Raw genomic sequence first — 12,976 nt, 5'->3', positions numbered from 1 at the left:
TCTGAAATCTGCGATCTTTCAGTGAACTTATGACGAAGGTCATACCAAAGTCTGTATCTCGTGCTTTTGCTTTTGAATACAACCGAAAAAGTGTGTAACAATCCTTATTCTGATAAGTTTTTGTGATTGTACGACATGCTCTTACAGCGGCTTCTAGCAACAACTGCCTGTTACAAGTGATCTGCTCTATCACAAAGAATTCATTCTACACATTTTTCTCAGCTGGTTGCTGTATTTATAGAGTTAAATGCTTTTCGTTTAACGGTAACCATTCTATGTGAGAAAACAAAATAAGGCGCGCCTTCCCAACTGATTACATTCATTTGTTCTTAAATGATTAATAAAGTTACTTATTTCAACACAAAGAGCTGCCTTTTAATCAGAGAGCGGTTTCGATAGAGAAAATAATCTGGTACCTGTAAAGAATTTGAGAAAGAAAATCATACAGGATATGAGGTCGCAAAAATATAAATGTCTGAAGAACGTTTTAGGATAAATACCCTAACATCTTAATAAAATTGACAAATTGATTTAAAGGCATTGAGTCATGGTAAATAGGCTTTCTCTATAGGGGGTCATTTGGTTTCGGCGTGATCGCTGCTGTTTCATGTGATACTTGCATCCGTTGTTGACAACTTGCTATTGATGGAAATTGTTTTGTCAATTAGTACGAGGTGAGTTCATGTGACCAGTTCCAGGTCAACCAATAGCATGGCAGTAATGAAAATCATGACTCAGCGGATTTTGGCACTTAGGGTATACCCAATCCATTTTATCATGACTCAATGCCTTTAAGTCTTGTTCAAAGGTGTTGCTCACCAAATGATCGAAACTATGACAAATTAATTCTATGTACTCGCAAGAAATTTTGGTAAGGATTTCCAGCATATATGCTCGATGCACTCACTGTTTGTATCAAGCAGACCAGTTTTAAAAAGTCAAAATAATGAGTGAAAAATGGAGAGAAGGGCCCTAATTTGCGTTGATTGATTTTTTTAATTTTTCTTTTCTTATCGATAATTCAACATTTGGCGCTGTTTATATACCGAAAGGCCGCCGGTTCACACGTGTTTAGAAAAAAACTTGAAAAACTTGAATTTTATTTTATTTTTTCCAACAATTTTAATTAATCAATCCGGGATATTGTTTCTACAATTTCTATGTTGGCTGTATTCACTTCAATAATTTGCGTTGATTAATCACTTGGTAGCACATGGTAGCACTTTTTACATATAGTTCGTTCCATTTTGAATGCTCCAATGTCAGGTCTTTCGAGCAGATGTCTTTCAACACCCAAGCAGCCTGGAAAATTGACCACTGTAATGTAAATTTGAAGGAACTCTGTAAACCCGAAACAGAACTACAAACCAAGTGTTTCTCCAGAGGATCTTTTTAGCAATTTTTATTGGTTGGAATTTTATGGGAAAAGGTCTTTTCTTACTGTTTCGCAATGTAGAGCAAAAGCGAGAACGTAAGAAGGGCGAATATGTATCACTGAACCTGATGAGTTCTGCTGCAATAATGTACGTATTAAATGCAACAAATGCAAGCAAAACAATCACAATTTGCTTGAAAAAAAATCACAATTTAACACAAAATTTGCCCCGCGGACCTCCTTTTAGCGCAGGTCCTGGACACCGCATATTTCAAAGGATATTTCACCATAAATTGAGTCAGGATATTTTCTCACTTGACAATGCCTCTCGATAGAGGCTATACCCTATTCCTCTTTAATCGCCCAAGACAACAGCTAAACCGCTAATAGGAAAAATGTAAACATATTTTCAACTACGCAATATGACGTGATCTTTCTCATGCCGATAGAGGGGTCATATTTAATTTATGATTTGTGACTGTGAAAAGATGAACATTTTGAATCATTGAGAATCACTGGAACAATCCTATCGTGCTCTTTGCGTCAACGCATGCAGCGTGAATTCAGAGCTGTTATATCTAGGACCTGTTCTGTCCACCTTTGCTGATAGAAAACGGTCTTGTTGCTAAGCACTTAAAGTAATCTTTGTTTTCAATAATGAATATGGGACAGGTAACTAGTGACTTAAAAGCCGATCAAAGACGATTTTCTGTTAGTAGTCAGCATGAAAGAATTTTGACAAAACATGGAGAAAAAACACAGCCGAAAAGTATGATATTTTTATAGTCACTTTTATTTTTAGCAACAGCGTTTAAAGTTACATATCAAAAGTATCCTCTTTCTTTGCATTTAATGAACAACGGATATGGTAGTACGATTATGTGAATAATCTAATGCATACTGATCTTAAACAGATAAAGTTGGACATCGCACAACTTCTAATAGTAAAGCATAAGACTAGGAACTGGCTTAATTATTTCTGTTTTGTCCATAGCATGTCACAGAAGAAATTATTCTATCATTTTTATCATTTTGAAGACGCATTTCTCAATTGAAAACAATTGAAGAAAAAGAGACACTGAATATATGCTTAATTAAAAAGTCTGTGTGACGTTCAAACGAAAGAAAGTGACTTGCTTGCATTCTGGTACCAGAATGCGCCAGTTTTTGTCGAAAAGGGGATTGTATTGACACGAACTCGCCATTTGTGGCCTTAAATGCTTCTTTTTTGGCCCCGAACAGATCCGGTACTGGCCCTTCTTTGAATTAGAGCCTGTTTTGGTCTGGTTGTTTTTGGGAAACCATTTTTTCATATACGCACTTTATGGCTGGCTCAAGATTCCACTGAAGCAAGTTTGTCCCGTGCAAACGTGGTAGTACTTTTGCTTTAGAAACGCCTGTTCCACGATTAAACACGCTATGATTTACTTTATTGCAGACAATTCGTGTGCTTAAAAAGCGCCCATGCGTTACAGATGAAAATCTAAGAGGTACGAGATTATTTTAACTTAAATATCACTACAAAATAAATCTTTTATTCTGCGATACATAATACCCAGAATCTGCTGATGCAAAAAATGCAGCAAAAACCTTTTAAACGATGTAGCTGTTTTTAGATTTTCTTGCTTGAGATATAATTTGCTTCACATTTTTAATACCTTATCGACAAGCTGGAAATATGAATTTCTTTTGAATTTCCCTAAGTTTCCATTTATCATGATTAGCACTTCCTAGCATAAACATTTGCAAAAAAGCTTGGAAACAGTTGTACCAAAATTTTGTTTTGAAAATTTGGCTTTATACTGAATTAGTTTAATGGGTAAAAGTTTGGTCACCGAGGAATATATTATGCAAGATTGTTTGAAAACGGAAACAAAAGTAAAGAATATTCTTGATGTCTTGGTAAAACTATGTTAACAAGTATGCAATCATTCCTAAAAATAAAATTCATTCGTATATTTTCGCCTATGTATTCAAGAATCTGTCACAAATGACTGAACTCTTATCCTGACGCAAATTAAAGTATAAAAACGCCAATGATGCCTTGCTGTTTTTATTTCAGAGTACAGTGATGCCTTTATCACTTACGATTCAAATCATAAAGGATACTTGACAAAGAAAGAAGTAACAAAGACGATGAAGAAGCTCGGCTTTAACCCAACTGATACTGATTGTCAAAATATTGAGCTCGAAATCGTTCATAAACGTGAGGAGCTGGCATTTTTAATGGCTTGATTGATTGATTTTCATCTTCATTGTTTTTTAGCTTTCTTTAAGTCTTTTACTACCCGTGGAGAGAAATAGGTTAGTGACAGCAAAAAGCTAAAATATGATTACAACGCTTACTCTTTGAAGGGTATGAGTGAGACGATTATCATAAAAGATGACAGAGAAAGTTATTCTATGATATTTCTGTTCATTCGAATTTCAACCTATACACGCCTTTTTTTGTTTTAAGGAACCACTTTTTAAGGAACCTACATGTAGAAGGCCGAGATATTTAAAGAACTTATACTACTATAAACAAAATCCTTAAGGAACTTTTCGATTTGAAAAATTTTTATAACTGCAAGCATCAAGAACTAAAAAGCTTGTTCCATTCATTTGCAGCCAATACTCCCATAGATTGTTTGCTATTCGTTTTTCAAGTGCTTCATTGAGTAGTTTCCGCAAATGCTGTCTCGCCTTTTTCTTTATTAAGTGTAAGGGGCTTATTTAGTCAAAACAAATTAAGCAACTATTAAGGAACTTTCGGTACTACTTGATGATTTGAGGTCTACGAATAAGGAACTTTTGGAACTAGGCCTTGAGGTAGGTTCCTTATAAAAAAGCGTGTGCAAAATAACGATATTGATTTGGCATTCAAAAACTTCAAAATTTGCTTTTGTTTGAACTTCAGCTCCAAAAATTGTTTGAACTTTAGCTCCTACTATAAACTAGCTACAATACGCATACTCATAACCTAACCAGAGTTTAAAAACCCATGGTGCTCTTTTGTAGGGCGTGGCAAAGTTGGATTCAAAGCTTTTGTAGACTTTATCTCAACACATTGTGATACAGAGAAAGAGGATCACGAAATAGTCGAATCCTTTCGCGCATTTGATAGAACTAACAAAGGGTTTGCCTCGTCTGTAGACATCAGAGAAGTGCTGCTCGATGTCATGGAAACCTGCTCACAAACAGATAAAGATCAGATTCTGAAAGTGTTTCAACTAGATGTTGATAGACAAGTCTCTCTCGAAGGTATGTTGCATGCTTTCAAATTCTGCAACTATAGGCCTTATCTTGATACGATCTTTCGTTTCACTAAACTATCTAGACGTGTTTTTTGATATACACAACGACTTAAAATGAGAAAAAGAATAAGAATTTGCAATAAGTAAAGTCCAATAAACAGGATAAGAAAGAATGAAACGGCAGCTAGCAAGGGGGATCACTTGCTACATGTGTTGACTAAATCTGGATTGGTGTGGTAGAGTAGTACTAAATGAAGTAGCAACTAATTTCATATCATACAAACAAAATATCACTGAGCAACAATTACATTAAACAAGACGAAAGTTTGGAACTTAGAGATTCGAGTCGATTTGATGCAGGTTTGAATTTAGAATAAAACAAAAGCCGCTTATATTTTTCTTCTTCAACAAAGTCTGTCTTAAATATATGCAATCAAAATATAGCCCCCAGTCACGTCACACTGTGGTCTTTTTGGCTATTTATCATACAACTCATTTTTGCGAATTCGTATCTCCTTGGGGGAAATAGAATCAAAATTTAGACACAGAATTTTTGTTGTTTTTTGAGAGAGCCGAAATTTGTTTTCCCGATTATAATAAACGGTAAAGTAAAGATGATGATGTAGTTTATATAATTTCATAATGAGCTTCCATTTTCTATTTCAGAGTTCAAAAAGATGATTATACCCGCAAACATTGATTAGAATTTCTTTTATTAGAACATTTAATCCTACGTAACAATTCTAGGGCACTAATCCAAGATGCTTTAGTGTATATAACGTCATATAGAATATTTTAAATAGTCGAGTTCTTGATTTAAACTTTTAAATTTTGATACTGAATACGACGTTGTTATTACATAGATGATATGTCAATTTGTGGTATAAACAGTTAGTGTTAGTTTATTTGTGCTCTGCTCAAAGAAAACACTTTATCTATAATCTAAACTACATCTGGAGTGTTTGGCTCGCGTCATTGACATTCTTCTCAATTTGTACTGTTAATTGAGAAAATGGCATTTCGATTTTGGTTCATTGAATGCTATACAGATCTTGCCAATACAGTACATGCAATACATGTAAATACATTATGGTAATTACCTAATAAGTTATTTATCCAACGTTGCATTTGGATTCGATGCCAGGGGCGGAACATGTGGGGATTTGTAAGGGCAACAGCCCCTACCAGATTGTAAATTGGCGGAAAAATTTGCTATTCGGGTTTTAAACTTAATGTTGCGATCTGGGCTAACTCTTGTGGCCGAAAGACTGGTAAATGGAAAGCGAAGGCTAAAAAGAGTTAAAATATGGCAAAAAGCTTGTCTTGGAGTAAGGCATTACTTCATGCTTTGACTTCTGAACCAAATATAACTATTCTGAGTAGATTTTCATACTTTTGATGTCGCCTTATAATTTTTTTGAGCTAAAAATTCTTGTCAGTTGAGCAGACAATATCGTGCCCCCCCCCCAAAGAAAATGATCAATGCCCACCTCTGTTCGATTTTCTTGAGTAATGATCAATCGATCGTTATAACATCAATATTTAGCAATCGTGAATAGATCATTATATGGCTATAGTTTCATTCAAGGTCAGCGTTTGACCTTGTTAAATGCCGTTCGGTTGTACTTTGCCTTTTGGTGTCCAAAACATCAAGATTATTTCCGCTTTAAGGCACGGACAAAGAGCAATAAACAGGATCGGGCTGGTAGCGAGGTAGCACTGCATGAGGATAGATCCAATGTCTTTCATCCAAAACAATGCAACACACTTCTTGGAATCGATAAACCCTCCCACAAAAAGCAGCAAGCCTGAAAATTAGAAATCTTTAAGTTTAAAACAAGACAATAGGATAGTAGGTACAAGATAATATAAGGTAACTACAAATTAGGTACTGTTGTACAGTGTTAACAGGCATACCAACAAGAATACCATTCATGTGATTTGCAATAGTTTCTCTTTTGAAATAATTTTACAATATCCTCTCTCGTCTGCACCAAGCATAACAATTTTTGGAAGCTCGTGCAATTTGCGCCTACTGCGTCTATAGTGCAACGCACTTGCAAATGAAAAGGGTTTTTGAGGATGCTGGTGAGATTTTTGTGGCAATAGCTGAGTTTTTATTTTCAAAATCGAATTATAAAAATAGCAACAACATTAATACACTTAATTTGATTATAATTGAAGGAATTTTCTCAAACAGACTTTGAGACACGTCCAGGGCCTAAAATGTGAATCTGACTCACTTTCTGAAATTGTTAATTAAATCTGTGGATCTGTAGTTGTAGAAATTGTGGATTTGATAAAGGGGAATTTATAAAACAATGCTGCATAGATCAATGCCAGTAAGACATTTAGAATTGAATAACAGCATCAGAAAAATGTTTCTCTACACAAAGCGAAAACAGAATCCCAAGTGAATTACCCCAGTTTTTTAAAAAATGCTATAGTGAATTATTAAAATACGAAAGAATTAATAAACTTGAGTATTGAAAGCAAAACTTAAGAAACAGCAACCAAAAACTCAAAAATTACATAAAAATCCCTTACTGTGATTTTCAGCTGGGCATGCGAAATTTCTTAAAATAAAAGTGTCACTGGCAATTGAAAACAAAAGAAAAATTAACAAACCCCACTGTCTGTAGCTGCAAAATTTCTCCCCAACAAGTTTTGACTAGTGATTACAACAACCCTGTTTGAGTTTTTGAAGTTTAACTTAAGTTAGATGTTTGGCCTTCTTGGCGTAAAACTATGTGAAAAAGCAAAAAGAAACAATCACAATTTGTATGTCAGTGACAGAAGATTTGCTTGACATATGTTTGAAGATTTGATTTTAAAGAATAAAAAAAGTGGACAAAACAGCATAGCTCCAGAAACAATTAGCAAATATATGTCATTCCTTTTCCTAAATCTCCCAAATTTTGATTTCCATTCCGCAACAAAGATATGGCCCTGAAGCCGGAGAAGCAAGATTGGGTTTTGATGAGCTTTTGAAGATGCAGGGGTAGAAAATGACAACTTTGACAGTTATGTGGCAAAGCTGTTTCAAAGACTTGCTTTTCGATGAATTTTTTGCTGACAAATAAAGACATCACTAACTGATGCTAATTGTTGCTAAAAAATCACTTTTATTTCTAATACTTTACATTCAGGATCTTGCCCAATCAGGATATGTAATTAGCATCAAGGTAGCAGTTTAAAAAGAGGCTACTAAACTTTTGATTTCAACAGGTATGATATGATAAAAATGAGTTTATTTGATGGGAAGATGATCAGATATTTGAACTCTAAGTTTCATCTAGTAAGCTGGAAAGTCCAGGTAATACGAATTCTAAGTAATTTGAGCATATGTTTTATCGCATTTTGCTCAGCAAATTTGCCAATCGAAAAATTATTCTTTCATGATGAAAAATTAATTTGTATAAAAATGCATGCACAGCACTGTAATACTTGAAAAAAGAAATAGATAGTTTTATTCAGATTGAAAATAATTTGCAAAGCTATGAAGAGAGATGCATATACATTCTGAATCCATTTATTTTATGATCCGCTAGAAGCGCATAAATTTGGCAATTTACCGCCGTCCTTAGAAGCAGCAAAATCAGAAAAAAGATTATCACCTCGGGTGTGTGACGCAAACTCATTTAAAAACTGTCTTAAAACCATAATGCCAAGGAAGAAGCGAAGCAAAATTTTAAAACTGAAATATTTTAGCAATGTAATAATTTGCTATTTTTGGTTGTTAAGTACTGTTTCTCCGTATTCTGCCTTTCTCTGTTTTGATTCATTCTCAATACCTGATATTTTGATGGAAATTGAGGGGCCTTAATAGAAGTTCCGTTTATCAAGGAGACCTCGTTTTGACTTGCATCGTTATTTAAATCTGTAAAGAATTCATCGTTATTTCTTCCTATCTATTTGTCGATAATTCTTCCCTGCCTTACTAATTATGTCATGGGCAATGATAGCATACATTATTCAGCCATCAAGCAAATCCTGTTTTGGTGCTTTTAGACGCAGCTAAATATGCCACGGATCAACCCTTTACTGCGCATGCTCGTAATAGATTCTTGCCTGTGAGGCATTGCTCTGGACCTACCCTAGATCATCCTCCCACCTAGTAATCTATCCATTGGCATTTTTTATATGCACTACCTACCTTCCATCAGAGCAAATACGCAAAAAACGAATATTTTATACAGGATAGAGACATCAAATTGAGCATCACATTGGCGGCTATCAGGCTCCTGCTTATCTTCAACAGTTATGCTTTCATTTTTCTCCCCTGCTGGCAAGGCCTCATTTCCAGAAGCCTGGATTTCTCTTTCGCTGATGCTTACAGTACTTTGCCTGCCTTCGGTGGATGCTCCATCATTCCAGCTTATGTATATCAGAAAGAACGACACAACAGCACTCGGTACAGCAATTACGCAAAACACGATGGTTTTGATTTTCAACATTGTTGACAGCCCTACTGCAGTGGTCAGGGAACCAATGCCAAAGCTGGTTAGGTAGATGGCTACAACAGCAAGCGTGTACCAAACTGTTGAACGGGTTTTCTGGAGGCGTCGAGCTGTAGCCTGGCGGTCAAACATGTAGAGGAGCAAGATGGCAACGATGCACAGCGCTGCGATGAATTGTGAGGAGATCCAGAATATGTGACAAGCGACAAATGCAGGAGCAACAGACGGATAGAGAGACAATGGATCTAGTCTCTTTGTCGATAAATAATGGTGCCTATTCAACCGAAGAAGTGCTTTAAAATCTTGCATCGTCAAAATAATGCATAAATTACGAAACTAGACTTAAAAAAACTTCGCCACAGCTGACTGAGTTATTAACATTAGCAAAGTAGATGCCTGGAGTCGGAGAATAGAAAGAATAGCTTAAGAAATATTAGGGTAGACCTTCAAAAGGATAAGTTAAACAGCAGACCCATTAAAGGATTTCATCATTTTAGTTCCTTACACAGAGTATAGGTTTATACATCGTCAAAGAAAATATAGCCACAGTGTAATTATTTCAAATAGCTTATGTAGCTTTAAGTTATTTTTTAGTTAAGCTTAAATTCAATCATGTAAAAACAAATGTGCAACTAAATGATTGATAACTGCTGAATGTTCTTAGGATTTCAGAATTGCCGGCGTGAAACCCGAAAAGACTTTGCAAAAAATAGAAGTTTAATATTTGTATAATAATATGCTATTATTTGTCTTGCTTTGAAATGTTTATACGGGTTTTTCTTATGGCGGTGATTTTGCAAGCGAACCAATTGGGCTAGGCCAACGGGCCTAAGCCTCAAATAGATAGCACACAAAAGATTCTCCTTCGTTTATGTTATCTCTATCGTCAAAACAGTAAGACTAAATGATTCTGAAACTTGGATTACATGATTTTAACACATAATCAAAGGAACACTGTGAAACATCATATAACACGATGACAGTGACGCACATTTCCCGGAAAGGGAGTAAACATGTGACATGAACACGCAACAGAATCAAAGAATCTAGCTTAACATAATAATAATAATTTTTAAAGAATTCAAATCCTATAACGTTTCAATTTCGTAAAAGCTAAAGATTTAGCCCAAGATATCACTTGACGTCAAAAGATTTACAAATTACCTTGTTCGTGCATTACAATAAAAATTGTTCTTTGGAGTATTATTTGATAAATTGAGGTTCATAGGAGGATTTGTCTATACTCTTACAGAAACGTCAATGCCTAAGAGAGCGGAAACCAATTAAGAATTTGACACACAGTTACTTCTAGCAAGGTTTCCTTTTTTTCTTATAAGCGAATAATTGGCTTTTTCACCCAAGGCACGCTTTGCGAGCGCGGTCGAATCTTTGCGCTTAATTTCATTGCGGATTGCGGCTTTTTGCTGATTTTTTGGGCTTTTTGACCCCCTATAATAGGCCCCCTTCTATGCCTACTTTATTCACGTTAGAGCATTTGAATAGTATGCTAGTTTGGAGCATATGGCCTTTGGCTAAGTAACTTGCTAGTTTTTTCCCAAAAGATTATTTACAATGATCTTATGATCTTTCAAAAGACAAAATAATTGTGCAGGTTCCTTACCAAACTCTCAATATGTTTACTAAAATGCTGAACAGGCTTGCAATGGTAGATGCAAGTACGAATAAATTCATCTCTGTTTTGACTCCTGTTGCCTTTCTCTTGAAGAATGCTACGATGACAGGCAGCGACGAAAAGAGAGCAGTTGGCATGAAGACGATGCTACAGACTATTACTGTAATAGAAGATGCTGGGGGTCTCCATAAGCAGTCGTCCATCTTGGTGCTTTCCTAGTTAAGAAGAGAAGGTCAACCTCAAAAATTGATTACGGTGTATTCTTTGATCAAAACTCCTGCTCTCCTCAACGAACGCTTCTATATACGTCCCCCACCACTCTCAACTCACTTGACAACAGAAAAAAGGTGTCCCAAATCAAGGTTTCTGAAACTATTCCACCTATTTCATCAACTAAACATATATAATTTCAGTAAACGCCTTCTTTTTCGTAGCAATTTGTTGATGCGACCACTAAAAACTTCATTGTTCAATAAACTCTCCTTCTTTAGACCTGGAGAGTGGAATAGAGGATTCACTTTCTGTCTTCTCCCTAAAATTCACACTTAGAAAATTTTAGAAAGAGGTCCACTTCATGAAATGCCATGGCATGGTTTCAGAACAGGGTAAGTATTTGGCAAAAACTTTGGAATAGTCATGACATATCTTTTCAAAGTCTTCTCTCAACTAAACTGAACATCTTTTCTGCTTTTCAATTATGTTGCAAACGGAGTGAAACTTCAAAATTTTGATTTGAGAAGAAGATAAGAAAGTACATTAGTCATCAGAGAAACTTAAAAAGAACCATATTTATAACCAACTTTACTGCCTGAACTAGGGTAAGATTTTACTGGCATATCTGAAAGTTTATTGATAGAAAAAAGTATTTTCGAAGAAAGTTTAAGTACAAGATAACAAGCATTAAGGTTTTTTCCGTCTGAGTTACAAGCTGAAAGATAGATATTAATAGGTTGACGAAAGAGGAGAAAAGATTGAACTTGAGTCAATAAACATTTTAAAACATTTGGATTAAGATTGAAAAAGAGCGATGACACAACAGAGGTTAAGTTGGTGCATCCCCGAGGAAAACTATAAGCACATGCGATTCGTGTACCAAAGGCTACTGGTGTTCATTATTATGATAATGCCAGACATTAATTGCATTCAGGCCTACGAATTGATTTATACTTATCGCTGTATACTTGAAATGTTTTTATGTATAGACTGGCCTGTACACGAACAATGAAAAGATAAGTGTAACGTGTATCTTGTCAGTAATAAATCTAATGTTCTACTGTCACTTTGCTTGCACTCTGTTGCTGTTTAGTTTGTTAATCGACTGTAACCAGATGCATGTGTTATTAATAAATATAATAGAGAACGTACGTCATTTGTGGTTAGGGATATGCGAAAATTGCCAACATTTTCTGAGATTTCGACCAGACATTTTCTAGAATTGACAAAATGTTTCTAAAATTATAGTTACATTAACTCAACAACATTAACATCAAACAAGCGTTTTTCTGATCGTAATCATGCAGCAAAAGTATCAGATGAACTATCCATAATGCTAAAATACTAGGCGGTTGTTCAGGCGAAAAGCTAAAATTCACATAGCACATTCAAAAAAGTGGAAAAGAAAAGGTTTATACTTACTGTCAATATGAAATGACGATGTTATTGTTGATGTGCAATCTTCAGGCTTCTTGTAACAGCTCAGAATTTGCAGAAGGTAAGAAATGCGCGCAGTGTCATGGTATTTATAAAAAACAGGCGTTTGGTCAGATGGGGGTAAAGACTGATCGGTAACAAAAATGCAGCTGCAGAAATCATGTTGAACAGATTTTCTGCCCCAAAAACGGCTTAAACGAATATTTCGCTACATATATTTTACATTTAGGCACAAAAAGTGCCGATTAAAAGACTAAATCCAGCTGCCTTCTGTACTTTTTGATTTAATACAAAAAATGAAGTGTTTCTTCTTCTTAACCCCGTTGAATGCTACTGCGAAGTCTTGCATTTTGGATAAGCTTCGTGTAACATTTTGTCTTTTGTCACGTGTTGTAAAGATGTTAAAAGAGACGGGACACTTGTTCACATACTTTGGTCAACTGGCTTTCGAAAATGTGTTGAGTATCTATCACGCCTATGCATTTCGATAAACCTATCTAGCCTTAATTATTTTTAAATAAACATTGACATGTAAAATATTGCCATTATTAAAAAAATGCCCATCATCGTCATATGTTAAACTTCTCATAAGAATAAATATCCTGAAAAATTGATCATAGAG

The 12,976-nt window shown here is 35.2% G+C and overlaps 2 protein-coding genes across 4 annotated transcripts; one reads left to right on the top strand and one right to left on the bottom strand.

Moving 5' to 3' along the window:
• The first annotated feature begins 2,059 nt into the window (after positions 1-2,059).
• LOC135684504 (uncharacterized) lies at positions 2,060-5,499 on the top strand. Of its 2 annotated transcripts, none has more exons than XM_065200095.1 (5): positions 2,060-2,144; positions 2,814-2,865; positions 3,438-3,581; positions 4,511-4,618; positions 5,278-5,499. In XM_065200095.1, exons 1-5 carry the CDS (start codon positions 2,121-2,123, stop codon positions 5,313-5,315), a joined length of 366 nt encoding a protein of 121 aa, XP_065056167.1. In that variant the 5' UTR covers positions 2,060-2,120; the 3' UTR covers positions 5,316-5,499. The 2 variants fall into 2 exon arrangements, with proteins under 2 accessions (XP_065056167.1, XP_065056160.1); XM_065200088.1 differs by having other exon boundaries at positions 4,376-4,618.
• A 145-nt stretch (positions 5,500-5,644) lies between these two features.
• LOC135684462 (uncharacterized) lies at positions 5,645-12,976 on the bottom strand. Of its 2 annotated transcripts, XM_065200040.2 has the most exons (4): positions 12,340-12,976; positions 10,693-10,919; positions 8,768-9,345; positions 5,645-6,419 (listed from the first exon to the last, which is right to left on the bottom strand). In XM_065200040.2, exons 2-4 carry the CDS (start codon positions 10,905-10,907, stop codon positions 6,217-6,219), a joined length of 996 nt encoding a protein of 331 aa, XP_065056112.1. In that variant the 5' UTR covers positions 10,908-10,919; positions 12,340-12,976; the 3' UTR covers positions 5,645-6,216. The 2 variants fall into 2 exon arrangements, with proteins under 2 accessions (XP_065056112.1, XP_065056120.1); XM_065200048.2 differs by lacking the exon at positions 12,340-12,976 and having other exon boundaries at positions 10,693-12,333.

This window comes from Rhopilema esculentum, chromosome 10 (assembly GCF_057945365.1).
Source record: "Rhopilema esculentum isolate cy_ngs chromosome 10, ASM5794536v1, whole genome shotgun sequence".
NCBI lineage: Eukaryota > Metazoa > Cnidaria > Scyphozoa > Rhizostomeae > Rhizostomatidae > Rhopilema > Rhopilema esculentum.
Note: the sequence above shows the minus strand (reverse complement) of the source record. Positions and strands in the feature narration are given on the sequence as shown.

Bases quoted from the DNA above. Each gene is read 5' to 3' on its own strand.
- LOC135684504 (XM_065200088.1), top strand. From the start codon at position 2,121: ATGGAGAAAAAACACAGCCGAAAA. The intron at 2,145-2,813 runs GTATGATATTTT...ACTTTATTGCAG, and splicing joins AGAAAAAACACAGCCGAAAA to ACAATTCGTGTGCTTAAAAA. The intron at 3,582-4,375 runs GTGAGGAGCTGG...GCTCTTTTGTAG, and splicing joins GCTCGAAATCGTTCATAAAC to GGCGTGGCAAAGTTGGATTC.
- LOC135684462 (XM_065200040.2), bottom strand. From the start codon at position 10,907: ATGGACGACTGCTTATGGAGACCCCCAGCATCTTCTATTACAGTAATA. The intron at 9,346-10,692 runs GTAAGGAACCTG...TCGGTTGAATAG, and splicing joins GTAAACATATTGAGAGTTTG to GCACCATTATTTATCGACAA. The intron at 6,420-8,767 runs GTAGGTAGTGCA...TCTAATTTTCAG, and splicing joins CGTATTTGCTCTGATGGAAG to GCTTGCTGCTTTTTGTGGGA.